Source organism: Carcharhinus amblyrhynchos, chromosome 1 (assembly GCF_965287045.1).
Source record: "Carcharhinus amblyrhynchos chromosome 1, sCarAmb.v2.hapA, whole genome shotgun sequence".
Taxonomy (NCBI): domain Eukaryota; kingdom Metazoa; phylum Chordata; class Chondrichthyes; order Carcharhiniformes; family Carcharhinidae; genus Carcharhinus; species Carcharhinus amblyrhynchos.
This window is the reverse complement of record NC_137324.1, coordinates 169320292-169347167: the sequence shown is the minus strand read 5'-3', so window position 1 is coordinate 169347167 and position 26876 is coordinate 169320292. Positions and strand designations below refer to the sequence as shown.

At 44.0% G+C, this 26876-nt stretch overlaps 1 protein-coding gene across 1 annotated transcript in view; it reads right to left on the bottom strand.

Annotated features, from left to right (window-relative positions):
* LOC145350785 (uncharacterized) overlaps positions 1–26876 on the bottom strand; it is a 146521-nt gene that overhangs the window by 98515 nt on the left and 21130 nt on the right. Inside the window, exon 2 of the mRNA XM_080200079.1 lies at positions 9186–9360. Within this exon, the coding sequence (XP_080056205.1) occupies positions 9186–9294 (109 nt within the window). The 5' untranslated portion in view covers positions 9295–9360. The remainder of the gene's footprint in view (positions 1–9185; positions 9361–26876) is intronic.

Sequence of the window (26876 nt, the reverse complement as noted above, 5' to 3'; positions counted from 1 at the left end):
CAGTGCAGCACTCCCTCTGTACTGCATCGTCAACTGACAATTTGTGCTCAAATCTCTGGATTGGTACCTCCAGGGAGCCAAAGTCCTTGTGATATTTTTGCTAGGCTACTAATCCAAAAATTCAGCTAATGTTCTGGGGACCCAGGTTCGAATCCCACCACGGCAGATGGTGGAATTTGAATTCAATAAAAAATACCTGCAATTAAGAATCTACTGATGACCGTGAAACCATTGTCAATTGTCGGGAAAAACCCATCCGGTTCACTAACGTCCTTTAGGGAAAGAAATTTGCCGTCCTTACCTGGTCCGGTCTACATGTGATTCCAGAGCCACAGCAATGTGGCTGACTCTCAGTTGCCCTCTGAAATGACCCAGCAACCACTCAGTTCAAGAGCAACTAGAGATGGGCAATAAATGCTGTGATGTGGAGATGCTGGCATTGGACCAGGGTAAGCAGAGTAAGAAGTCTCACAACATTGAGTCAAAAGTCCAACAGTATTTTTGGCAGCTCTAGCCTTCGGAGTGTCAAGCTCCTTCATTCGCCTGATGAAGGAGCTTGAGACTCCAAAAGCTAGTGCTGCCAAATAAACCCTGTTGGACTTTAACCTGGTGTTGTGAGACTTCTTACAATAAATGCTAACCAGTCAGTGGTGCCTATGTTCCACGAATGAATAAAAAAAACCCTTCTGACATAGAGGCAAGCTTGCTATCTGTAATTTTAATGTGTTCAGGAAGGGTGAATGTAGTACTGGGGAAGCAGTATCACCCTACATTATGATCAAGAGAGATGGCAGTGGAGTCAGTGTGAAGATAGTCAGAACTGTAGCTGTGTGTTAATAAATAGTCAACCATACAAGCCTCAAGACCTAGAATCCTTACAGTGCCGAAGGAGGCCATTTGGCCCATCGGGCCTGCACCAACAACGATCCCACCCAGGCCGTATCACCATAACCCTCTATATTTACCCTCCTTGTCCCCCTGTCACTAAGGGGCAGTTTAGCATGACCAATCAACCTAACCTGCACACCTTTGGCGTGTGGGAGCACTCAGAGGAAACTCTCTCAGGTACGGAGAGAATGTGCAAGCTCCATACCGACATTTGCTCAAGGCTGGAATTGAACCCGGGTGCTAACCACTGTGCGACCATGCCCCCCTTTCATTACAACCTCTTTATCATACAACCATGCAACATTAATAATTATCAAGCGTATCAAGGTAGGTAAATCCCCGGCACTTGATGAAATGTATCTCAGGATGTTGTGGGAGGCTAGGGAGGAAATTGCGGGTCCCCTAAAAGAGATATTTGAATCATCGACTGCTACAGGTAGGGTTCCTGAAGGTTGGAGATTGGTAAATGTTGTGCCTTTGTTTAAAAAAGGCTGGGAACTCCAGGCTAGTGAGCTTAACATCTGTAGTAGACAAGTTGTTAGAAGGTATTCTGAGAGACAGGATCTACAGGCATTTAGAGAGGCAAGGACTGATTAGGGAAAGATTTTATTGAAACCTTTTTATGGGCATTAGAAATTTCAGTTCCTGAGGGAAAAATATGGATGTTATTGTTCAAAGAATGGAGTGAAGAAAGTATTAGCTATAAGCACCTCAAAAATGATTATATTTGTTGTGACTGCAAGATCTTACACTTCTCGCACTGAAATGTTTATCAGAGTCAGCTGTGGTTCAGTGGGTAGTCATCTTGCCTCCAAGGATGACGGTTGTAATTTAGGTCCCACTCCAGGGACATAAATCTAGGTTGACACTTGAGTGAGGGAATGCTGCATTGCTGGACATTGCTGCCTACCAGGGGTTAATCCGAGGCCCTGCTTTCCCTCAGATGGATGTATAAGTTCCAATGGCATTATTTTCAAGAAAGACAGATGAGTTATCCCTAGTGTCCTGGATACTGTTTATCCCTCAAAGGATGGGTGGAATTATCCTGCCTGAGGACCATGCAAACCTCTGTTGACCTTGGGCGGGGTTTTCCGGTCTTGGAGCGAGTGTGCCTGGAAAATCCCGCCCAATACCTCTAAATCAGCTTATTTAGCCATTATTACATTGTGGGATCTTGCTGTGTGAAATTTGGCTGTCTTGTCTCCTACATCAGTGGCTAGACCTTTAAAAGCGCTTTGTTGACTGTACAGCATTTTGGAAAGGTCTGAGGACCTGTAGGGTATACTATAAATGCAAGTCTTTCTTTCTATAGCCAGCAGAATCACAATCAACAGTGACCCAACAGTGGGCATTTTTATCACAGGGTTTCACTAACATCCACAAATTGCATTTGTACAGCAGTGTTAACGCAGTAAAGCATCCCTGGGCACTGATTTTCAGTTGAGCTCTTTCCATTTGAAAGACTTTCTAAATGCTGTGGGCCAACTGAAGAGTCTCTCTGAGAAATGGAGATGTCTATAAAATCAAGGTGAACATCACTGACAAGCTTGCCAGAATGTTTTCTTAAATATTAAGTTAATTTTCTATTTTCCTTTGAGGCTGCCCTCCCACTCGGTGCCTTAATAGATGAATGCATAAATCTTACTCTAATTTTGATCCAACGGCTCCAGTTTCTTGGCATCGAGAAGGACAGGACTGGGCTTAGCTGTGAGTCTTTGAAAATAATTTGCCAAGATTCTGTCAAGGCTCATGTCTAAGTTTTGACGCAAAAGTGTGTTTAATGTTTCTCTCTTTTGTGGGCTGTCATTGCTTTGAGCACCAGGATTGTGGATGTATAACCATTTTAAAGTTCATCCCTTTAACTGTCTACGTTTTGACATGTGGTGCTGTGATATTTGCCTCTTTGATTGAGTCCTGTCTGAAAATGCTAATGCAAAAGGGTCCATTCAGATTCACACCTATCTTGACAAGCTTTATCAGAATTTAAATCTGTGACAGTATGTGCATCAGAAATGTCTTTTGTGTTGGTGAGTGGCGCTGGTTTGATGTATTTTGCACTCTTCAAAGGCAGGCCAATTTGGAACATTATAAAATCCTGTCAGCTGCATGCAACCCCTTGATAACTTTATTCTATGTTTATCTGCTTATATTCATACATACATTTTTATGTGGATATGATAAAACGGCTTTGGTAATGATGTATGGAAAATGTTACAAGATTTCAAAGTGAAAGTTTTTATTTACGGGTCACAAGTAGGCTTACATTAATACTGCAGTGAAGTTATTGTGAAAATCCCCTGGTTGCCACATTCCGGCACACTAAGGGAGAATTTAGCAATGTCAATACACCTAAACTAGCACATCTTTGGACTGCGGGTGGAAACCGGAGGATACTCGCGCAGACACAGGGAGAACGTGCAAACGCCACGAAGACAGTGACCCAAGCCAGGAATTGAACCCAGGTCCCTGGCGATGTGACGTAGCAGTGCTAAACACTGTGCCACTCCAGTCTCTGGAGCTGGATGTGGACCCTCTCAGAATGGAACACAGTACATCAAGAGCCTCCGCCTTCAAATGCAGGAATGTCTCCAGTAGGAGGATTCAAGAAACTGCCTTAAAAACCAAGATGTCAAAACCTTGAAGAAGTTGCCAACGACATTTATTGGAATGATACTAGGGATAAGGGACTTGTTCAGAGTCAGGGAAGCTGGAATTGTTATCCTTGGAGCAGAATGGTGGCACAGTGGTTAGCACTGCTGCCTCATAGCGCCAAAGACCTGGGTTCAATTCTGGCCTTGGGTCACTGTTTATGTGGAATTTGCACATTCTCCTCTTGTTGGTGTGTGTTTTCTCCGGATGCTCTGGTTTCTTTTCACAATCTAAAGATGTGCAGCTTAGGTGAATTGGCCATGCTAAATTGACCCAAGTGTCAGGGGGATTAGCGGGGTAAATATGTGGGGTTACAGGAATAGGGCCTGGGTGGGATTGTGTTTGGTGCAGACTCAATGGGCTGAATGGTCTCCTTCCGCACTGTAGGGATTCTCTGAAAAGGTAAGGGGAAATTTTTTAGTAGTGTTCAAAATTATATGGTGTTTTGATAAATTAAATAAGGATAACCTTTTTCCACTGGTTGGCAATGGGAGGGCACTGATTTAAGATAATTAATAAAGAACCAAAGAGAAGATGATCATTTTTTTTCAATCGTAATTTTTCTCCAATAATAATTTTAGAGGGACAAAAAACAGAAAATGCTGGCAAAATTCAGCAGAGCTCTGAGCTCCAGCAAAGGGTCATCCAGATTCAAAACGTTGGGCGGGATTTTATGGCCTTGCTCATCCCGAAACTGTAAATTCCCGCTTTAGATCAATGGACCATTCCATTGTCACCTCTCACCCACTCTAATTTCCCTGGCGGGAGGGCTGGTAAAATTCCTGGCTGTTCGCTCTATTCTCTCTCTACAGACGCTGTCAGACCTGCTGAGATTTTCAAGCATTTTCTGTGTTTGTTTCAGATTCCAGCACAGAATTGCTACAGTGCAGAAGGAGGCCATTCAGCTCACTGAGTCTGCACCGACATCAATCCCACCCAGGCTCTATCCCCGTAAGTCCATAAATTTACTCTGGTAGTCCACGTAATCTACGAATCTCAGGACACTAAGGGGCAATTTAACATGGCCAATGCACCTAACCCGCACATCTTTGTACTGTGGGTGGAAACCGGAGTACACGGAGGAAACCCATGCAGACACAGGGAGAATGTGCAAACTCCACACAGACGGTGACCCAAGCCAGGGATCGAACCCAGGCTCCTAGAGCTGTGAGGCAGCAGTGCTAACCACTGTGTCTCACATCTGCCCTTGAACTTGCTTTTAATTTTAAAAGGGAATTGGATATATATTTGATAGCTCTTTCAAACGGCTAACACAGGGACTCTGGGCCAAATGGCCCGGGTTGTAAGCTGCTTTGATTCTGTGATCAAGCTGCGTAAAGGGCCACTTGTCTCTGGTGAGCACCTATTGGTAGCCCCAACATGACATTACTGGTCAACAAACGTGTAGCAAATAATTGCCCAATGCAGCATACAAGTTTAGTCGGGTGCAGTGAGGAAAGGTTCCCATTCTGCATTCTGCTCTTGCATTGTTAATACTCTCTCCAGGTCAGCTACCAGACCACTTCCCAGGACAAAAAGACTTTTCATTCAGTGCCTTTTGGGAGCCAATAACGCATATCCTCAGTGTTCCTCCAAAAGCCATTCCAAGTCAAAGGATATTGCTTGGAGTTCATTAAGTTTCTTATCTGGACATCTGAATCCTGGATGAGATACTCCTTTCAGCAGGAAATTTTGGAGCTACTGCCAATTTTGACAGTCAAATTTTTAATTTTTAAAAAATACATTTGTGGGACTTGGGCATTGCAGACTGGCCAGCATTTATTGCCCATTCCTAATTGCCCGAGGGCAGTTTGGAGTCCAGCTATTATTTATTATCTTACTGCCAATTTTGGCAAAGATGTCCTCTAGAAACTTGAAACAGAATCACTAATGCTTTTCTGAAAATCGTTTAGTGAATAATAAACAATAAAGGAGACAGCAGCCATTCTTGATGTGACCTCTATTTAACTTTCTAATGCTTTGCCCACTGTGCTTGAGTGGTAGAGCTTTTTTTAAATTCATTCATGGGACATGGGCACCGCTGGCTGGCCAACATTTATTATCCATCCCGAGATGCGCAAGGGCAGCTCAGAGTTAACCACATTGTTGTGGCTCTGGAGTCACACGTAGGCTGGACGGCAGATTTCCTTCCCTAAAGGACATTATTAGTGAACAAGATGTGTTTTTTTTTCTTGACAATCGACAATGGTCTCATAATCATTAGTAGACTCTTAATTCCAGATTTTTGTTTATTGAATTCAAATTCCACCATCTGCCACAGCAGGATTTGAACCCAGGTCCCCAGAACATTAGCTGAGTTTCTGGATTAATCGTATTTGGATTCATAAAATAATACCACTTGGCCATCACCTCCACTTCTGAGTCAGGAGGTTGTGGCTCCGTGCTCCAAACTGAACTCAGAATCCAGGTTGAGACTCCAGTGTCGATCTGAAGAACTAGCAGAAGTGCTGTCTTTAAAGTTAGGTACCATTCGGCCATTGGCTCCCTATGCACTACTATTGTATTAAAAATCATCCCTTATTCTTAATAACTTTAATGCAGAAATGTCTCTTTCCAACCCACATCTCAACTGGGGATTTATCTGGATTCGAAAAGGAAGCTAAGAAGAATATACGTTTACACAATGCCTTTCATGAGCTCAGGATGTTCTGAGCACTTTGCAATCAGGTACTTTTGAAATGCAGCCACTGTTGTAATGGAGGAAACACAGCAACCATTTTCTGCACAGCAAGATCCCACAATCTGAATTGTGATAATGACCAGATAATCTGGATCAGTGTTGTTTGTTGAGGGATCAATATTGGCCAGGACACACAGATCTACCTCTACGCTTCACCATAGTGCTGTGGGATCTTGTGCAATCACTTGCGTGAGAGCAGTCGGAGCCTTGGTTTGGTGTCTCAACGACAGGACGGCACGTCTGACAGAGTTGCACTCCCTTAGTGCTGCAACAATGAATCAGCCTGGATTGTGGGCTCAAGTATCTGGTGTAGGACTTGAAGTTAGCACTGCTGCCTCACAGCACCAGGAACCCAGGTTCGGTTCCCGGCTTGGGTCACTGTCTGTATGGAGTTTGCACATTCTCCCCATGTCTGCATGGGTTTCCTCTGGGTGCTCCTGTTACTTCTCACAGGCCAAGGTGGATTGGCCATGCTAAATTTCCCCTTAGTGTCAGGGAGACTAGCTAGTGTAAATGCATGGGATTATAGGGATAGGACCTGGGTGGGATTGTGGTTAGTGCAGACTTGATGGGTTGAATAGCCTCCTTCTGCACTAATGGGATTCTATTCTATGAACCCATGGCCTTTTACTCAGAGGCAAAAATGTTGAACTGTGGGTGGTCTCAAACTTTTAAGTTTTGTTGTTTTCACGTTGCCTCACAGTTCAAGCACTGTGCACTGTACATTGGTTAGCACTGCTGCCTCACAATGCCAGGGACCTGGGTTCAATTCCAGCCTTGGATGACTGTCTGTGCGGAGTTTGCGTATTCTCCCCATGTCTGCGTGTGTTTCCTTTGGGTGCTCCGGTTTCCTTCCACAGTCCAAAGATATGCAGGTTAAGTAGATTGGCCATGCTAAATTGCCCCTTAATGTCCCAAGAAGTACAGGTAAGGGGAATTAGCAGGATAAATACATGGGGTTACAGGGATAGGGGCCTCTAGGTTAGGGGGATTAGAGGGATAAATGTGTGGGGTTACAGGTGTGGGACGGGGGTGGGCCTGGGTAAGATGCTCTGTCGGATGTTTGGTGCAGACTCGATGGGCCGAATGATCTCCTTCTGCACTGTAGGGATTCTATGATTCTAATCCAGCAAGAACAAATGCCTGCGATCAGCCTGATCAGAAGTACAGGGCAGATGAAAATGAAAATCTCCTAAGTTCTGATCTCTATCATTCCATTATTCCCCAAATCAGGCCAGAAAGAAGACAAGTATTGGCCCCAGTGAGCTATTGGGGAAAAAAAACCACAAACAACCTGAATACCGTTTTGTTTTCCACACAGTGTAATCATTACACTAAAAAAAAGATACTAAATAAATCAATCTCAAGATGCGCAAATTGACTGAATTCAGACTGAGAGGGCACAAGAACAGATGGCAGAATATTCCAGAATGTCAAAAAGTGCGAAGCACTTAAACAGATTATCCCACGGGAGCATTTAGCATCATTTATTGTGCAAAATATTAAATAGCTGATTACCTTCATTAAGGAAAATGAGGTTGAGAACAGGAGTCGTGAGTAATAACATACACTTAACAAACCCAGGATAAAAATAAGATCCATAAGAAACCAACATGCATTTACTTGAAACTGCAAAACCATTTTTGCAGTTCGCATTTACTGCAAAAAAAAATGACTCATCTGACTCGCCTTTATCAATCAGGATGCAGGTTACAAAAGCAGAGAGGTCATGATGGTGTTCTATCAAACTTTGGCGAGGCCACAGCTGGAGTACTGTGCGCAGTTCTGGTCGCCACATTACAGGAAGGACGTGCATGCACTGGAAGGGGTGCAAAGGAGATAGACCAGGGTGTTGCTGCCTGGGATGGAACATTTACGTTATAAGGAGAGGTTGGATAGACTTGGGTTATTTTCTCCAGAGCAGAGAAGACTAATGGCCGACCTGATTGAGGTGTACAAGATTATGAGGGGCGTGGACAGGGTGGATAGGCAGCAGCTGTTCCCCTTAGTTGAAGGGTCAGTTACAAGGGGACATAAGTTAAAAGTGAGGGGTGGGAAGTTTAAGGGGAATTTGAGGAAAAGCTTTATTACCCAGACAGTGATAACGGTTTGGGATGCACTGTCTGGGAGGGTAGTGGTGGTGGGATGCTTCACATCCTTTAAAAAGCACCTGGATGAGTACTTGGCATGCCATGGCGACACATGGTCAGCACTGCTGCCTCACAGCACCAGCGATCCAGGTTCGATTCCCAGTTTGGGTCACCGTCTGTGTGGAGTTTGCACATTCTCCCTGTATCTGCATGGGTTTTCTCTGAGTGCTCCGGTTTCCTCCCACTGTCCAAAGATGTGCGAGTTGATGGGCCATGTTAAATGGACCCTTAGTGTCGGGAGGGGGGGGAATAGCAGGGGAAATAGGTGGGGCTACGGGGATAGGAGTGGGTGGGATTGTAGTTGGTGCAGACTTGATGGGCTCTGCACTGTAGGGTTTGAATGTAAGGGTTTCTATAATATTCAATGCTATGGGCCAAATGCTGGTGTGTGGGATTAGGTAGGCAGGTCAGGGCTTGTTAGGCCGAAGGGTCTCTTTTGCATTGTAGTATTTTGTGATTCTATGATTCTGTGGTCTTCCATATTGAATGTCATGTTCATATTGTACACAGCTATCAAATTTAATGACACAGTTACAAAATTATCCAGTGTGTTCCAACAAAATTCTGCAGTTAAGTTGACGAAAGTTAGTCGCTAACTCATTTGCACCTCACTGTTCCCCTCGCATAGGGGAGAATGTGCAAACTCCACACAGGCACTGACCCAGACTGGGAATCGAACCCAGATCGCTGGTGCTGTGAGGCAGCAGCGCTAACCACCGAGCTGATTTTGAAACCCTATCCTGTACATTGCCCATGGTCGCCTTGCAAATCCCGGGAAGCTCTGAAATTCCACTCACGTTGACATGCCTCCGCGTGCGCGGTGATCCAGTTTTCCTGCGATGGGCTAGTGGATTCCAGGAGTAGCCGGCCTCCACTCCTGTGGAAGTTACTTGAGTAGATGCCCATGGTCGGAGGATGGGACTCAGTTACGAAGGATTAGGTGGGGATGGAGCGTTCTGCCCACTGAAATTACTGTAAAGAAAAGAACAAAGGTTACCGTGCAGTTATTGTTCTTGCATTCAACTTCCCTCGATACTTCAGCCCAGTCAAGCCTTCAGCTGACGATTGCAATGTGCAGTTTAAGCCTTTGATTTTACTACCTTACACCACTTGAAATATTAATAATCCTTTGAATAATCTTCTTAGATCTGTTTTATACTCATGGTTCATTGATGTATGGGACATCATTCAGCTTGTCATGTTGTGCTGACTCTTTGTAAATGCAATGACAATTTAATCCATACCCCTGTGAAGAAGGAGATTCCAAACCAGCTAATAAGACTTGTAGGCAGAATGCAGGCTTTAAGAGAACAGAAGATCGTTAAAGAGTTAAATGATTATTAGATGAGCTAATATGAACAGTTTATACATATGTGAATGCAGGAAGGGAATCAGAACAAGTAGTTATAATTTAAAAACATATATGCTGATATTTTAAATGTATTTGTTCACTTCAGCCAAGCAGTTACCAAAAGGCATGGTGGTAAATGTCAGTTGTTTAAATCCTGACATCTGGGATCCGGCTAGTCGGCAGTAGTCATATCGGGAATTCCTATGAGGGAACTTGCTTTGCAACATTTATGAATAGGTACATTCATTGCACAGACACAAGGGTAGATATGCTCTTGCTTGCAAGATTACATGTCTATTCAAGTTGGCAATGAGCTGGTGGGAATGTTCTCTTTGAGTTAGAGTAGTGTCTGCTTTCACCAGGCAACAGGAGGTAGTTAGAGCCAAGAAGGGAGGTAATATCGGGACTTGTTGGATAAATAAAATATCACCTTGCTATTAAGTATCATATGGTTGGTTGAGATTTGTATTGATGTCTGACTACTAAATGAAATTCATTTTAGGCTCATGAAAGGCGGAATTATTGATTAGGAAAATCTATAACTGATCTGTATTTGACTATGTACATCAGAGCTTTTGGAGTGGGTCTGTAGTTCTATTCCCAGAGTTGTTTAACCCTTTGGATGTCTCCAGACAGCTGTATGTTTGTTTGTTTATGCTATGTAAAGCAAATTTGTTACGTCCTTGCACAGAGATATTGCTATGCAAGTTTTGAATTGTCTACATTAAGACATAATTGGCCACCTTCAAATTTCCCCACAATACCCTGTATCTCCCTTCTATTTAAATTTTGGTCCATACTTACTTTAAATGATACAGGGGTCTCCCCCTCACTATATTCTGTAAAAATGCTCCTTGGTTATAAAGATCTCCCAACCCCTTTTTGCATTTTCACAGTTTCAAGCACTTCAGAATTTAATCCTCTTTGCCTTCCCTGATCCACAGTGTACACAGTGTGATGATTAGGTGCCTTTGAGAACTATATTTACATCATGCTTTTATGAGGGGTATGTTTAGAATTCAGATCTGTTTTGCAGGGTGCTGATTTGTCTAGGAAACCCTAGCTGGGAGCACAGGATGAGTACTCATTTTAGACCTAGAATGTTTGTTTATTTAGAGCTAATACGCTTGTGGTTATTTGGGTTCCCCCTGGGGTTTCAGAGGGGAGTTTTGAATAGGTTGATTGACAGAGACAGAGTTATGTGTTTAATGGGAGGAGCTAAGCTTGCAGGAAGGAAAGGGTTTCAGTTTCATTTTAAAATACTAACAGTTGTTGAAAGGACTGCCAGAAGAAATCAGAGCACTCTGTCTCTCTGAGAGCTCCAGGGCTAAGACAAGCAAGTATGTCTGTGTTTTGGTATCTAATTTTAAAGAGAGTATTTAAATCTATAAGAGGAATATTGCATGAATTAAAACTCACAATGATGGGTTCGCAGTTAAGATTGAATAATGTCATGTTTATGTTCTGTTCAATTGTTAAAAATGCATCTAATTCATTTGTTACATTTAAAGTGTGTTGTTAAATATTATTTGTCTTGATAAAAGCTTCCCAGTGTGTTAGAAGAATCACACCTGGAGTGAAACATCCTATTCTCACACTAATGCCAAAAAAGAACATTGTTGGAATCTAGTCTGGCTTCACAATGTATCATGGGGTTTTCTGATCTGCTACCTTAACAACAGTACAACTAAGCTTTCCTCATGATTATAGTTTCATAAAACATAGAAGATAGGAGCAGAAGGCCATTCAGCCCTTCAAACCTGCTCGGCCATTCATCACAATCATGGCTGATCATCGACTCAATAGCCTAATCCTGCTTTCTCCCCACAACCTTTGATCCCATTCACTCCAAGTGCTATATCCAGCTGCCTCTTGAATACATTTAATATTTTGGCATCAACTGTTTCCTACAGTAATGAATTCCACAGGCTCACCACTCTTTGGGTGAAGAAATGTCTCCTCATCTCTGTCCTAAATTGTCTACCCTGAATCCTGGTTCCGGAGTCCCCCATCCTCGGGAATATCCTCCTTGCATTTGCCCTGTCTGGTCCTGTTAAAATGTTATAAATCTCTATGAGATCTCCCCTCATTCATCTGAACTCCAGTGAAAACAATTCTAACCTAGTCAATCTCTCCTCATACATCAGTCCTGCCATCCCTGGAATCAGCCTGGTAAACCTTCACTGCACTCCCTCGAGAGTAAAAGCAAGCTGGTTAAGGGTTGGTTTAATAGAGGCATTCAAAATTATGAAGGAAAACAAAAACAGCTCTGATGAAGAAACACAATATTGGCTCGATTCTCTCCCCATTGATGCTGCCAGACCTGCTGAGATTTTCCAGCATTTTCTGTTTTTGTTTCAGATTTCAGCTTCTGCAGTATTTTGCTTTTATCAGAATTATGACGGGTATTGTGACAAAGACAGGGAGAAACAGTTTCCAATATCAAGAGGGTTGATAAGCACACATAACACAGATTTAAGATAACTTGACAAAATGACCAGTTGGGAGAATGAGGAGAATTTGATTTGATTTATTGTTGTCGCATGTGTTAACATACAATGACAAGTATTGTTTCTTGCACATTATACAGACAAAGCATACTGTTCATAGAGAAGGAAAGGAAGAGGGTGCGGAATGTAATATTACAGTCATAGCTAGGGTGTAGTGAAAGATCAACTTAATGCAAGGTAGGTCCATTCAAAGGTCTGACAGCAGCAGGGAAGAAGCTGTTCTTGAGTCAGCTGGTACATGACCTCAGACTTTTATATCTTTTTCCCGACGGGAGAAGGTGGAAGGGAGAATGTCCAGGGTATGTGGGGTCCTTAATTATGCTGGCTGCTTTGCTGAGGCAGTGGGAAGTGTAGACAGAGTCAATTTGTTTTTATACTGTGAGTTATTATAATCTGGCATGCACTGCCTGAAAGTTTTGTGTAAATAGATTAGCTAGTAATTTTCAAAAGGGAATTGGACATATATTGAAAATGAAATGTTTGCAGGGGCTTTGGGAAAGAGGCAGGGGTGATTGGAACTAATTGAGGCAATTCATGCAAAGAGCCAGTTAATAATAATGTCCTTTCTATAACATTTAAAATTGCATAGATTTCTCCCCCTGTAGTCTAATCATCATCTTGTACATATTCATATTTCCTTTTTTACTTTTGTTCTCCAAACATCTTCATCATAGAATCACAGAATCACTCCAGTGCAGAAGGAGGCCATTTGGCCCATCAAGCCTGCACTGACCACTTCGGCCTTATACCCGTAGTCCTGCTAATATCCTTGACACTAAGGGACAATTTAGCATGGCCAATCAACCTAACCCGCACATCTCTGGCGTGTGGGTGGAGACTGGAGCATCCAGAGGAAACCCAAGTCAACACAGGAGAACGTGAAAACTCCACACAGACAGTCAGCCAAGGCTGGAATCAAACCCAGGTCCCTGGCACTGTGAGACAGTAGTGCTAATCACTGCCAATGTCTTTTTATGGTGCTACTTATCTGCACTCATACCCTTAGGAAATTCAGGATATCAAGCATGTCAGATTGGACATTATAACCTGGTGCCATGACAACAGTTAGCAGTGCTGCTTGTGATTGGTCAGTACCAAGTGCCATGTGTGACAGTTAAATAATTTGATCATTTCCAGAAAATGCGAAACAGCTTTAAGCAGCTCAGTGCCCCAGGGAGGTGAAATAGGACCATTGATGGAAGAAATATGATCATAAGACAGGCAAATGATTGGTTCAATTAGTCAACAGCATCCATATCTTGCAAGTTGTGTTGTAGCCACAGTATCGAACAAGTCAACAAACAAGTCGAGCGTGGACAGTCCCAAACCCAACAACCAGGTTCAGGCTCCTGTCTTTAGGGGAGTGGAGGACAGTCACAGAAGGACACAAGTCGATGATTTATTTGAACCCTCAGGTGTCTCTGTTCATCCACCCCATTCAGTGCCTTTCCATTGAGTGCACAATGAGAAAAGGCCAGGGGAATTTTCAATGCTGTCCTTCCAAATGAGTCCTTAGTGGGTTGGGAAGAGTGGGAATACAGTTGCAGGCCCCCACAGGATTAATGTCCTCTCCAGCCCTGGCCTCCCCCTGATTGTGAGGGTTTCCTTAGTCCCTACCCAATTGTGCAAAGTCAGGGCACCCCTCCAGTTACTAATTGTCCTCAATCTGTCCTCCAGAGACGGTTCCTATGGGGCCCTGGCTACGACCTCCAGCAGTCAACTTCCTGCTCCCAGGGTAGATTACAAAATGGACAACATCAGATGTACTGAAATAAATGAAAGCCAGGAGAGATATAAAATTGGAACGTGCCCCACAGTCTATCTGCGGCCACTCCAAAACATATTGCTTATTATATCTGGACTTTTCAACAGCTTGAAACATAGAAGTTAGGAGCAGGAGGAGGCCAATCAACGCTTCGAGCCTGCTCCACCATTCATCATGATCATGGCTGATCATCCAACTCAATAGCCTAATCCTGCTTTCTCCCCATAACCTGAGATACCATTCACTATAGAGGATCCCATCCTCCATTTTCTGTACCTTTGTCCTGCCTGGGGTTTCTGTGACAATAATTTCACTCACAAGACTAACATTCATGGTTGACATAGTTGTCGTAATTTTGGTGCCCTGTCCACCCCGGGAATCGGAGTGGGTGAAGGGCGGACAATGGGAAGATCTGTAGACCTCGGGTGAGCTTTGGGACAAGCGAGACCGTAATATCTCCTCTTCTCTTCTATTTATCTTTCTGCTCACTCTCTGACTGATCTATTTCTTATTCTGTCAGACTGTCTGCTCCTCTGAATATTTTTCTATCTTTCTTGCTCTGTCCCTCTCTAACCATTTAAAAAAATTACATTTTGGAAGTAGATCTACGTGAGCCTTCACCAAAGAAAATCATGCTTTACCTTGTTTTGACGTGTACAGAACAAAGTTAGCTGATAATTACTGTTGTAGCAGGGCTATCTTGGTGATTGTTGCAAAGACTCACACTAATTACACAGTGGGAGTTTTCTCTGTACATTATTCACACAGATTTAGATTCTGTCCTGTCACAGGGAGAATAAACATGGACTAGTTGTGCTGAATGACCTGTATTTACATAGAATTGACAGCACGAAACAGGCCACTTGGCCTGACTAGTCTATGCTAGCGTTGTGCTCCACAATAGCCTCCTCCCATCCACTGCTTCATCTCATGGTATCAGCATTTCCTTCAATTCCTTTCTCTCTCATGTACTGATCTAGCTTCTCCCCAAAGGCTATTTGCCTCAACCATTCCGGGTGGTAATGGGTTTGACATCCATACAATCTCTGGAGTTAAGAGCAGGAGTAGCCCTTTTTGTTCCTTTGGTCTTCTCTGCCAATCAATAAGATTGTGGCTAGTCTGACTGTGGCCTTATCTCCATTTTGCTGCCTGTCCCCCATAACCCTTCACTCCTTTGTTGATTTGTCCAACTCCGCTTTGAATATATTCAATGATCCAGCCAGCACTGCTCTCTGGGGAACAGAACTCCACTAACTCGTGATCCTCTGAGAGAAAGAAAATATTCTCCTAATCTCTGTCTTAAAATGGGAGACGCCCTAATTTTTGAACTGTGCCCCTGAATTATAGACTCCCCACAAGGGGAAACGTCCTCCCAGAATTTGCCCCGTCCAATCCTCTCCGAACCTTATTGGCGCGATCTTACCAGCAGTTCACAGTGCACTCCCATTGCAGCAAAGTTGGAGAATTTGGTGGCCAGTCAAATCTCCATTCACTGCAGTGGGATGGGAAAATCCCATTGGTATTATTGGCTGTAACATTCCAGCCTATATCTTTCAATAGGATTACCAGTTATTCTTCCAATCTCCAATGGATACAGTCCCAACCCATTTAACCTTTCCTCATAAGGTAGCCCCTTCACCCTATGAATCAATCGAATGAACCTCCTCCAAACTGTTTCTAATACAGTAATATCCTTTCTTAAGTAAACTATAGTTTCATTTGAGATTTGTACAGCTACAGCAACACGTCCCCACTTTCATAGTCAAATCCTCTCACAGTAAAGACCAACATTCCTTTTGCATTCCTAATCAGTTGCTGTCCCAGTATCCCAGCTATTCTCTGGGTAAAAAAATTCTCCCAAACTCCTGAATGAATTTGAGTGACTATCTGATTTTTTTTGGTGTCTAGTTTTGGACTCCCCACGTGTAGAAACATTTTCTCTACTGTTACAATCCCAGCTGATTTAGCACTGGGTAGACAGGACTCTGAGCAGAACACTGGCTCAGCAGATCGTAACTATTATCTTTTGTTTGGAGACATGGATGAATAGAGTCACAGGAGTGCAAATTAACTGTTGTCAAAAGAATAAAACATTTTCTAAGCATGAAAAGATTGACACTGAGACACTACTCCTTCACCCCAGCTATATTGTTCCTAGTATACACAGATTTATAAGGATAACATAAGTTATAATTTACCTTACTTGGATGTCCTCAGTAAGTACACAGTCCACATAAACCAACAGCCAACTGTAGTCAGATACACCACATTCTGAAACCAAGTGTCAGGTGCCACACAATATCACCTCTGTGGGTTTCTTATCAAATTTCCCCAGATGCTTATCACATTGTGAGCCAACTGATCTTACTAAAGCTCCAACTTCCACATGAAAGTTTCCAAACTCCACCTTGACAAAACCCGCCTTACAATCTTCTCCCAAACAACATTTCCTCTCTGATGCTTTCACCAAGGATCCAGTTCCAGGATTTCAACCACTCCTTTCAGTATTCCTCTGCCTTGGATGGCACTATGCATTCAAGCTTCCACATTATCTCTCAGATACCCAACCAACCATATTAACAGAACACTATTGCCTCATAGGCTGTGGTAAACCATCATCAAACTTTTGATTTACTTGCCTTCTCACCTAGCTGACTTTAAATCTGGTTCATGGAGCTGTCCATTTATCTCCGAGCACTTCCTCTGCTTTTTACTCGAGTTCCTTTGAACAGGATCTTATTCAACTTCTTGTTCTTTGTTCCTTTAAATTAACTGCCTTTCTGAGACATACTTTTGTCCCAACTCCCTGGCTTCTGGACTTTTGCTTGGTTTTTTTTTGGGAAGTTTGCTTTTTGCTGTTCCCTTGTCCTATCCCGCTTCCCCTGGGTCCAGTTTAAAAACGAAGTAAAGAAATATTTCTGGCCTCGGGGTGGGCCTGGTTGCTAAGCAACAACTTAGTTTTCCTTTAAGCCTAGTTTGCTTTCACATTGTAAACCCTCATTACATAGAACATAGAACATTACAGCGCAGAACAGGCCCTTCGGCCCACGATGTTGCGCCGACCAGTTACAAAACAATGACCCACTAACCTAAACCAATCCCTTTTCGTCCATAAACCTATCCACGGATCTCTTAAACGCCCCCAAACTAGGCGCATTTACAACTGCAGCAGGCAGGGCATTCCAATCCCTCACCACCCTCTACCGCACAGGCACCTGAACCAAACTGAAGTTATTTACCCTCTCAGGTACAAAGCGATGAAACTAAACTTACTTAAAGCTGTACTCTATTTCTAATATTCACAAATATAAATATAGTTAACTTAAAACGATATCTGTTTCCTGACACCACGGCTGGAATTGTCTCCCATTCACACCATTGGGATTCTCTGGTCCCACAGATGGTGGACCCCTTGTGGCTTTTCTAGTGGCATGGCATGGCTTCAGTGGAAATTCCCAATGGCAGCAATGGGACCAGCAGATCCTGCCACAGGTGTGCTGTCTACCACCCCTGAGAAAGACGCAGAGGGGAAGCTAGAGAATCCTGCCTCACATCTATTTGATCAATCCCCTTTATTCAGTCACTGGAGCTCTCTCTTTCCTTGAGGAAAAAGGCCTCAGCCTGTTCTGCCTTTCCTGATACTTATAATCTGCAGTTCTGGTACCATCCTTGCAAATAAGTTTCTGCATGTTCTCCAGTGCCTCTATATTCCATTTTTATATATTCCATCTTGTGTCCAGTTGTGTCACAGCTTGGTATGGCTCCTGTTCTGACTAAGACCTGAAGGAACGACAAAGTGTTGTGAATGAAGCCCAGTCCATCTCACAAACCAGCCTCCCATCCACTGATTCTGTCTACACTTCCCGCTGCCTCGGAAAAGCAACCAGCATAATCAAGGACTCCGTGCACCCTGGACGTACTCTCTTTCACCTTCTTCCATCAGGAAAAAGATACAAAAGTCTGAGATCACATACCAACCAACTCAAGAACAGCTTCTTCCCTGCTGCTGTCAGACTTTTGAATGGACCTACCTTATAATTAAGGTGGTCTTTCTCTACACCCTAGCGATGACTGTAACACTACATTCTGCACCCTCACCTTTCTTTCTCCCCTATCTACTCTATGAACAGTATGTTTTGTCGGCATAGCATGCAAGAAACAATTCCTTTCACTGTATCCCAACTTATGTGACAACAATAAATCAAAGCAAATCATTTGGAGCCCAGAATTGTTGCATTTCAAATCCGTGAATTAGTCATTCAAGCGTGGCAATTTTCACAGCGTCTCTAATCATTGTCCGACATCAAAATGTAACAAGGCTTCAAGTTTAGGATACAGTAGAATGAAAAGTGAGAGGCGTTGTAACTCTATTTCACCCTTCTCCCCAGCGGGAAAACAGGTAAAGGGGAATACTTTGAAAGAGGGAGGGATGCTCCGGGCAGAGCCTGTCTGATGGACTGACCAAGGCCAGTAACAAAGGGAAACCCCCCTCACTAAGGACGCTGGAATCCCAGTACTGAAGAAGCGCACAGTGTAATTCACTCACCAGAGCTCTTCCCGCAGACGCCTGCAGCAACAGCACAACAATGTTTGGCGTGGTCACCATAGATACGGCCAAGGTAACCTCCTGCAGGTTCCCAAAGCTCACTCAAACAACGTGCCCAAGCGTGTTTGCATTTATTACACTGCACCAGCCCTCGCCTGAAGACACTGCCTTCATCAACCAGAAACTGCTGACCCAACACCCTGCAGCTCCCAATCTCCACATTCAGAATGTCACCACACACCCAGGACTACCTGTCCTCGTTAAGATCCGCGTCTCCTTTCCCCATTCAGCTTTTTAATTTCCCCCTTTTCTTGTGCCTTCAAATCCTTCCATGTCTCCATCCATCCCACCCACCCTACCATACTGGCCCCTACACTCCCTGACTCACACCAATCTCTTCCTCAGTCCTCCCCCTCCCTCCTAATCTGTTTTACTCCTGCCTCCCGGTCAATTTCAGGTTTCCCCAAATTGCATAGATAGAATTCATAGAATTCCGTACAGTGCAGAAGCAGGCCATTCGGCCCATCAAGTCTGCACCCACTCTCCAAAAGAGTACCCCACCTATGTATATACCCCACTAATACCCCCTGACATGGGACACTAAGGGGCAATTTAACATGGCCAATCCACCTAACCTTCACATCCCAGGCATCGAATCTCTGCATTGCTGAAGGAGGCCATTTGGCCCATCCAATTTGTACCAACTCTTTGGGACAGCATCATACCCAGGTCCACCCATCTAGCCTGTCCCTAGGACCCCACACATTTCACATGACTACTGCATTGAATCTACACATCTTTGGACACTAAGGGGCAATTCTGCATGGCCAATCCACTTAACCTACACATCCTTGGACTGCAGGAGGAAACTGGAGAAAACCCACACAGACACGGGGAGAACGTGCAAACTCCACACAGACAGTCACCAGAGGCCGGAATTGAACTCGGGTCCCTCGTGCTGTGAGGCGGCAGTGCTAACCACTGTGCTACCGTACCACTTTCGCCTGGTGACTGGTCATAACAACAATCAATGAAGTACTTTTATAATGTGATCATTTTTGCACAGAGCTAATATGCCAGGCAATTTGTGTGCAGCTAGGACCCAGAAACAGAAATGAGATAAATAATCACATTATCTGTTTGAACGGTGTTGATTGATGGATAAATATTGGGCAGGATATCGGGAAAACTCACCGGCTCTTCTCCTATTTGTGCTACGAGATTTATTTATATCCATCAGAGAGATCTTACATCTTACTTGAAAGGGCAGCACCCTCTGATAGTGCCTCAGAACAACACTGCAGTCTCAACCTGGATTCTGAGCTCAAGTCTTTGGACTCACAACTTCTCAACTCAGAACTAGAGGCCTAGTGGTATTATTGCTAGCCTATTAATCCAAAAACTCAGCTAGTGTTCTAGGGACCCAAGTTCGAATCCTGTCACAGCAGATGGTGGAATTTGAATTCCATAAAAAATATCTGGAATTAAGAATCTACTGATGATGATGAAAACATTGTCATAAAAACCCATCTGGTTCACCAATGTCCTTTAGGGAAAGAAATCTGCCATCCTTACCTGGTCTGGCCTACATATGACCCTAAAGCTACAGCAATGTGGTTGACTCGCAACTGCCCTCGAGTGACTGAGGATGGGCAATAAATGCCAGCCAGTCTGCGATGCCCATGTCCCACGAATGAATAAAAAATAAGGCTCTGCCACTCAACCACAGCTGGTGAAACATTCGAAAGTTAAATAGAAGTCACCTCAAGAATGGTTGCTGTCTCCTTTATTTGTTTATTTTTCATTAAATGGTTTTCAAAAGAGCAGTGACGCTGTTTTAAAAGTTTCTAGATGACATCTGCCAAGATTGGCAGTAAGATAATAACTAATAGCTGCAGCTGACTCAGTATGTTTTGTCCAGCTTCAGAGTGGCAGATGCCATTAATGTGGAGAACTGCTGTGTTGTGCGAGTGGTGCCAAGGCATCTCCAGGCACATCTGTTCCGTGCATGGTGCCAACTAAAAGTAACAGAGCAGAAAAGGGACTTAAGGGTTGACCAGTCACTAAATGTTCGGAAGCAATGTGAGGTAGCTACAGGAACAGTGAATGAGAAGTATTGTTGGTCACTGTACAAAAAACCAATGGTGACTCTTCACCACTGTAAACTTATTGATTGGCACCCTATCCATCACCTTAAACATTCACTTCCCCTATCACTGCTGCACAGTGAAAACAGCATACGCCGTCTAGTGTATTTCATGGTTTTCTTATGAGAAAGGATATACTGGCACTGGAGGAGGTGTAGGTTGATATTGGAGTTGAGAGGGCTGGTTTATGAGGACAGACTACGTACACTGGGTCTATATTCATTTGAGTTCAGAAGAATGAGGAGCGATCTTATAGAAAATTATGAGATTATGAAGGAGATAGATAAGATACAAGCAGGGAGACTATTTCCAATAGCAGGTGAAACTGGAACTAGGGGGCGTAGCCTTAAAATAAAGGGGAGCAGATTTAGGACTTAGTTGAGGAAAAACCTCTTTGCCCAAAGGATTGTGAATCTGTGAAATTCCCTGCCCAGTGAAGCAGTTGAGGCTACCCCATTGAATATTTTCAAGGCAAGGATAGATACATTTTTCAACAATAAAGGAATTGAGGGTTATGGTGAGCAGGTGGGTAAGTGGAGCTGAGTCCATGAAAGGATCAGCCGTGATCTTTTTGAATGGCAGAGCAGGCTGGAGGGGCCAGATGGCTACTCCTGCTCTGAGTTCTTCTGTTCTAATCTACAAAATGCACTGTACCAAATCAACAAGGTTCCTTCAACAGCATCTTCCATCTGTACCAGCAAGCACTAAGGGCAGTGGATTCATCACCCTGACCTGGAATTAGACCACCATCCCTTCACAGTTCCTGGGCCAAAATCCTGAAACTCCCTTCTTATCAGCAGTATAGGTGTACCTACACCACACGGACTGCAGTGATTCAAAAAGGTGCATCATCACTATTTTCTCAAGGACAATTAGAGATGGATAATCAATGCTGACCTTGCCAGCAATGGCCACGTCCCAAGAATGAAAAAGTTGTTGTGGGAAGGAGGCTCTTATTACTTCGAATGGAGCCAATTTAGTCTTTAATCCTCCATGTACATTACACAGCCTCAGTGTCGGTGTGTAACAAATAGCGCTTTGCCCCAACGCTAATCTGGTAATGTAATTGCATTTTAAATCAGCCTTCAAATCAGTCACCACCACTCCTGATTCCCTAGCATTGCTGGGTATTCATTTCACATGTGTGTCCTCCAGAAATTACATCTAGGACATCCCAACAGCTGGAAATTATATTCCGAATCGCTCCACGAATGCTCACCGTCACAAATCAGTGCAGCCTACCACTTGGCCATGAAACTGTAACCCATCTTCTGCCAACAACCCAATTCTGACTGCAACAGTGAGCAGCCGACAACTGAAGCATGTAAGCTTACAACCCGTGTTGCTCTCCAATTGGCACTTCGAGGCAATAAGGATAATGGCTTGTTCAGTAGGGCACTGCTCTCCTACAGTGTGGCCAGGAAAGCTCTGACCAGCATCTGTGTTTGTGCCATGACTCAACCTCAGCGTTCGGGTCCTGCATAGCGTCACTGAGCTGATCCAAGTCCCTTCTGCTGATCACTGTTGGCAAGAGTAGGCTGAGGTCCTGGTTTGGTGCACTCTGCTCGACTGATCCATGTGGAATTTCCTCGTGAACGGCAAAATCAGGAATGGCTATGGGGTACATAAAACCCTGCGCAAATCAGAGTTCCTCACACAGGACCTGCCGTTTCCCCCCGCCTCACCACAAGAGAAAGACAGCCCCTGTAATCCAGACCTCGATTCTTACTCTGGCTGCACTAACAGAAAGAAAGTATTCCATTCTCTTACTACTGATGTCCCCCAACTTTTGCTAATCACAACAAATCACCAAGGAACAAAAACAAAATGCAGTTAACTGACAATTTCTCACTCTGTATATTTGTACCACATTCTCACCAACTTCATGGGAGAAAGGAACAGTGGTTCGCCTCACGGTGCCAGGGATCCAGGTTCAATTCTGGTCTTGGGTGACTCTGTGTGGAGTTTGCATGTTCTCCCCGTGTCTGCATGGGTTTCCTCCAGATGCTCCAGTTTCTAGATGTGCAGGTTACGATTTTCTAGTTTTCACAATGTGTGACAAAGAACACATTTTTTAAAATGATATTGGACAAGGGAGGACTGTTGACTAAGACATCTAAAACAGTTAATACATTTTCTTGTGATACTGAAGTACTATCCTCGGAAGTCTGATCAAGATTAAGGATCATAGAATCATACAGTGCAGAAGGAGGCCATTCAGCCCATCGAGTCTTCATTGACCACAATCCCGCCCAGGCCCTATCCCCATATCCCTATATATTTACCCTAGTTAGTCCCCCTGACACTAAGGGGCAATTTAGCATGGCCCATTTGCCTAACCTGCACATCTTTGGAGCGTGAGAGGAAACCGGAGGACCCGGAGAAAACCTATGTAGACACGGAGAGAATGTGCAAACTCCACACAGACAATGACCCAAACTGGGGGTCGGACCCAGGTCCCTGGTGCTGTGGGGCAGCCATGTTAACCACTGTGTCACCATGCTGCTCCCCTGGACATTGAATCTACAAACTTTTAACTCAGAAGTGCTATCAGCTGACTTTTGTATCATTAGAAGAAGGTGGAGCAGAGTATGTTCAGGGCACATGAGGTCCTTGATTATGCTGGCTGCTTTTCTGAGGCAACGGGAAGTGTAGACGGAATCAATGGATGGGAGGCTGGTTTGCATAATGGGTTGGGCTGTGATCACAGCCCTTTGAAGTTTCTTGGTCACAGCAGGAGCCATACCAAGCTGTGATGCATCTGGAAAGGATGCTTTCTGTGGTGCATCTATAAAAATTGGTGAGAGTTGTAGTAGACGTGCCAATTTGAGTAAGAGAGATCCACTTGTAAATGTACATAGGTGTTGCTTCCTCTGTTACTCATGGTGTAAAATTGAAATCACTGGATTAAAATTATAATGGTAACTAATAATAATGGCTGCATTTTTAAGATGCTCCACAAAATTGTGCTAAAATTGTTCTAAAAGTGAGACGACTAAAATTGTTGCTTGCTCCACAGGCGCCCATATAGTCTCTCTCAGTCTGCTAGGACAACCACTGCTACGTAGAATATCCTTTCCTTGAACTAAGGGAGAAATTCCAATTTCCAATTCCAATTCTCTTCCCACACCAAGAAAAAAAGCAACTCATCTTTGTACACTTCATTCCTCTCATGACATTCCAAAGAATGAATTACTTTTGAAAATTGTTCTTCTAATTTTGTAGGCAAACACAGCGAGGTTCCACAAGCAGCAATGGGACGAATGAGCAGTTAATCTGTTTCTAGAGAACTAACCAGGTTGGCTAGGAGAACCATAGAGCTCCTTCACATAATGCCATGAGAACTTTTATAAAAATATCAACCTGCTTATTGGGGCAAAGTTTAACTCCTCACCCAAGAAAGGAACCTCAGTACCACCAACAAATGCAGCACTCCCACAGTACTGTACTGAGATGTCAACACAGGTTATGTGTTCATGTCCCGGAGTGCGGTTTGAACTCAGGATCAGTGGCACAAGTGTAATCACGAAGCCAGGACTCACTAACCATGAACACTGTCACAGAAGGTTTACTAGGGGATTTTCACAGTAACTTCATTGCATGTTAATGTAAGTCTACTTGTGACTAATAATAAACTTTAAAACGTGTTGTTAGCATTTAAATTGTGCTTTAAATTTGTGTCCATGTTGTGAAATGTAGTCCGAATTCTACTGGTGTCAAATTTTGTCTCACTGCATGGTAGCAGGGAGCAGAATCACCTGTACTATTCACAATTAGTAAACTGTGCAACATAGAAAATAGGTGCAGGAGTAGGCCATTTAGCCCTTCAAGGCTGCACCACCATTCAATGTGATTGATCATGGCTGATCATGCACTTTCAGGATCCCACTCTTGTTTTCTCTCCATACCCCTGGATCCCTTTAGCCATAAGCTTCCCTGTTTTGGGTCATTCGTATTATTAAATGTGTAAGGTGCTGGCCACTGTACAATGTGAAGCGTGTGTGGAGGATACATTTGTGCAGAGTGAGTTTAGGATTCGGGAATCAGATTATGACTTAGAAGTAACAATTCAGCATCGCGTGCTCAGAGAGATTTAACCGGGACTCTTTGATGGTGGAGAAACATTGATACATTTGTGTAAAATAAAGGGTGAGGCAAAAGGTTGAATAAACAAGAGCAAAATACTGCAGATACTGAATTCTGAAACAAAAACAGGAATGTTGGAAAATCCCAGCAGGTCTGATAGTATGTGTGGGGAGAGAATAGAACCAACATTTTGAGCGAAGATTCATAGAATCTCAATAGGACAGAAGGAGGCCATTCAGCCCATTGAGTCTGCACCGATCACAATCCCACCCAGGCCCTACTCCTGTAACCCCACATATTTACCCCGCTAATCCCCCTGACACTAGGACCAATTTACCATGGCCAATCAACCTAACCTGCACATCTTTGGACTGTTGGAGGAAACTGGAGCATCCAGAAGAAATCCATACAGACATGGAGAGAACGTGCAAACTCTGCACAGTGACCCACGGCTGGAATTGAACCCGGATCCCTGGGGCTGTGAGGCAGCAGTGTCAATCACTGTGCCATTACGCCATCCCGAAGATTCAATAGTATGTGTCAGACGAGGCACTGAGAGCTCATAGCATAGATCCATCAGAATTATGCCACTTTTGGGAAAATATAGTTAATTGGAAAGTCTTGATATAGAACAGAGAACAAAGAAAAGTACAGCACAGGATCAGGCCCTTCAGCCCTCCAAGCCTGCGCAGGGACTATTTCCATTACTTAGAGAAGATTGAAATTAGGAAGGATTTTAATGAGATGAATGAAGAAATAAAGCCATTTCCTCTTGTTGGGAGTCAGTGACCAAGGTTTGTGATTTAACAGAGGTTTTTTTTTTAAAAATCACAAGGAGTTTGACAAGAGTAAATTTCATACCAGTTTCAAATCATGTTTGATTCTGTCTGTGGCCACGATACATCTAACAAAGGAAGTAATAACCTGCGCATCTGTGCCAAGAACATGAGTAAATTGAAAAAAAACACATCGACTGTTGATTTATTATTACCGCACAATAAAATCCATTCAGGTCTGAAGCATGTTACACCAGGATTAAATTATGTGAAAATCTAAAGGCAGAATGAAATGGGTAACCTTTAATTAGCATTCACAGCTTCAGCAGGACCTGTCCCTTTGTCACCAGATGAAGGTGATTGAGCAGGAATAAATTGAGAGCTGTTTATCTTTCTTTTCCCCACACAAGGTGGGGGGGAGGGGGGGGGGGGGTGCAGATTCTCTCATCCCATTACACTAATATACTTGCATAGCAGCCAGGGCAGGGGTGGGGGGGCAGGATTCATAGGATTCCCCCAAGTGCTCGCTCTTGCTAGTGTCTCCCAGTGCTGGATTTCTGGTGTGGGAAATTGGCGGGGAGGCGGGGCTTGCATTTAAATAATATTTTGCATATTATTTAAATAATATTTTGCATATCATTTAAATAGTATTTTGCATATCATTTAAATATATTAGCAGGCTTGGGACTGAGTTCTCTGGGCTCATTAGCCTCTCTCATCCTGCCAGAGTGTTTCACTCCAGCAGGGTTTACGCTGGCTCCCCATTTTCAGGGAGCTTGCAGCCTGATCCTGTGAAGGGGGGAAATCGGGTCCCCCTGTGGGTTGGGCGGCGGGGGGGGTGGTTGCCGTCTGGGCATAGGAACGCTGGCAGTGCCAGCCTGTGCCCCATGGCATTGCCCAAGAACAAAGAACAAAAAACAGTACAGCACAGGGAACAGGCCCTTTGGCCCTCCAAGTCTGTGCCACTCGTTGGTCCAACTGGACCATTTGTTTGTATACTTCCATTCCTAGCCTGCTCATGTGACTATCCAGAGGCAACGTGTCTGTGCTCAGGGCCACCCTGGCACTGCTCATCGGGCATAGGGCAGTGCCATGGGGATAGGGCATGTAGGGTGGGGCCTAGGGGCGATCAGTGCGGGTGCGGTGTCCCACTGCCAATCTGCATTGGGATTGATGGGGGTGGGAGGACAGCCAGCAAGCAGGGCAGGTTGGGGGGATGAGTCTGCCAGGGGCAGGTGGGAGGGGTGTGCTGGGGCATGGGGTCTGCCAAGGGGGTGGGGTCTGTCGGAGGGAGGGAGTCTGCTGGG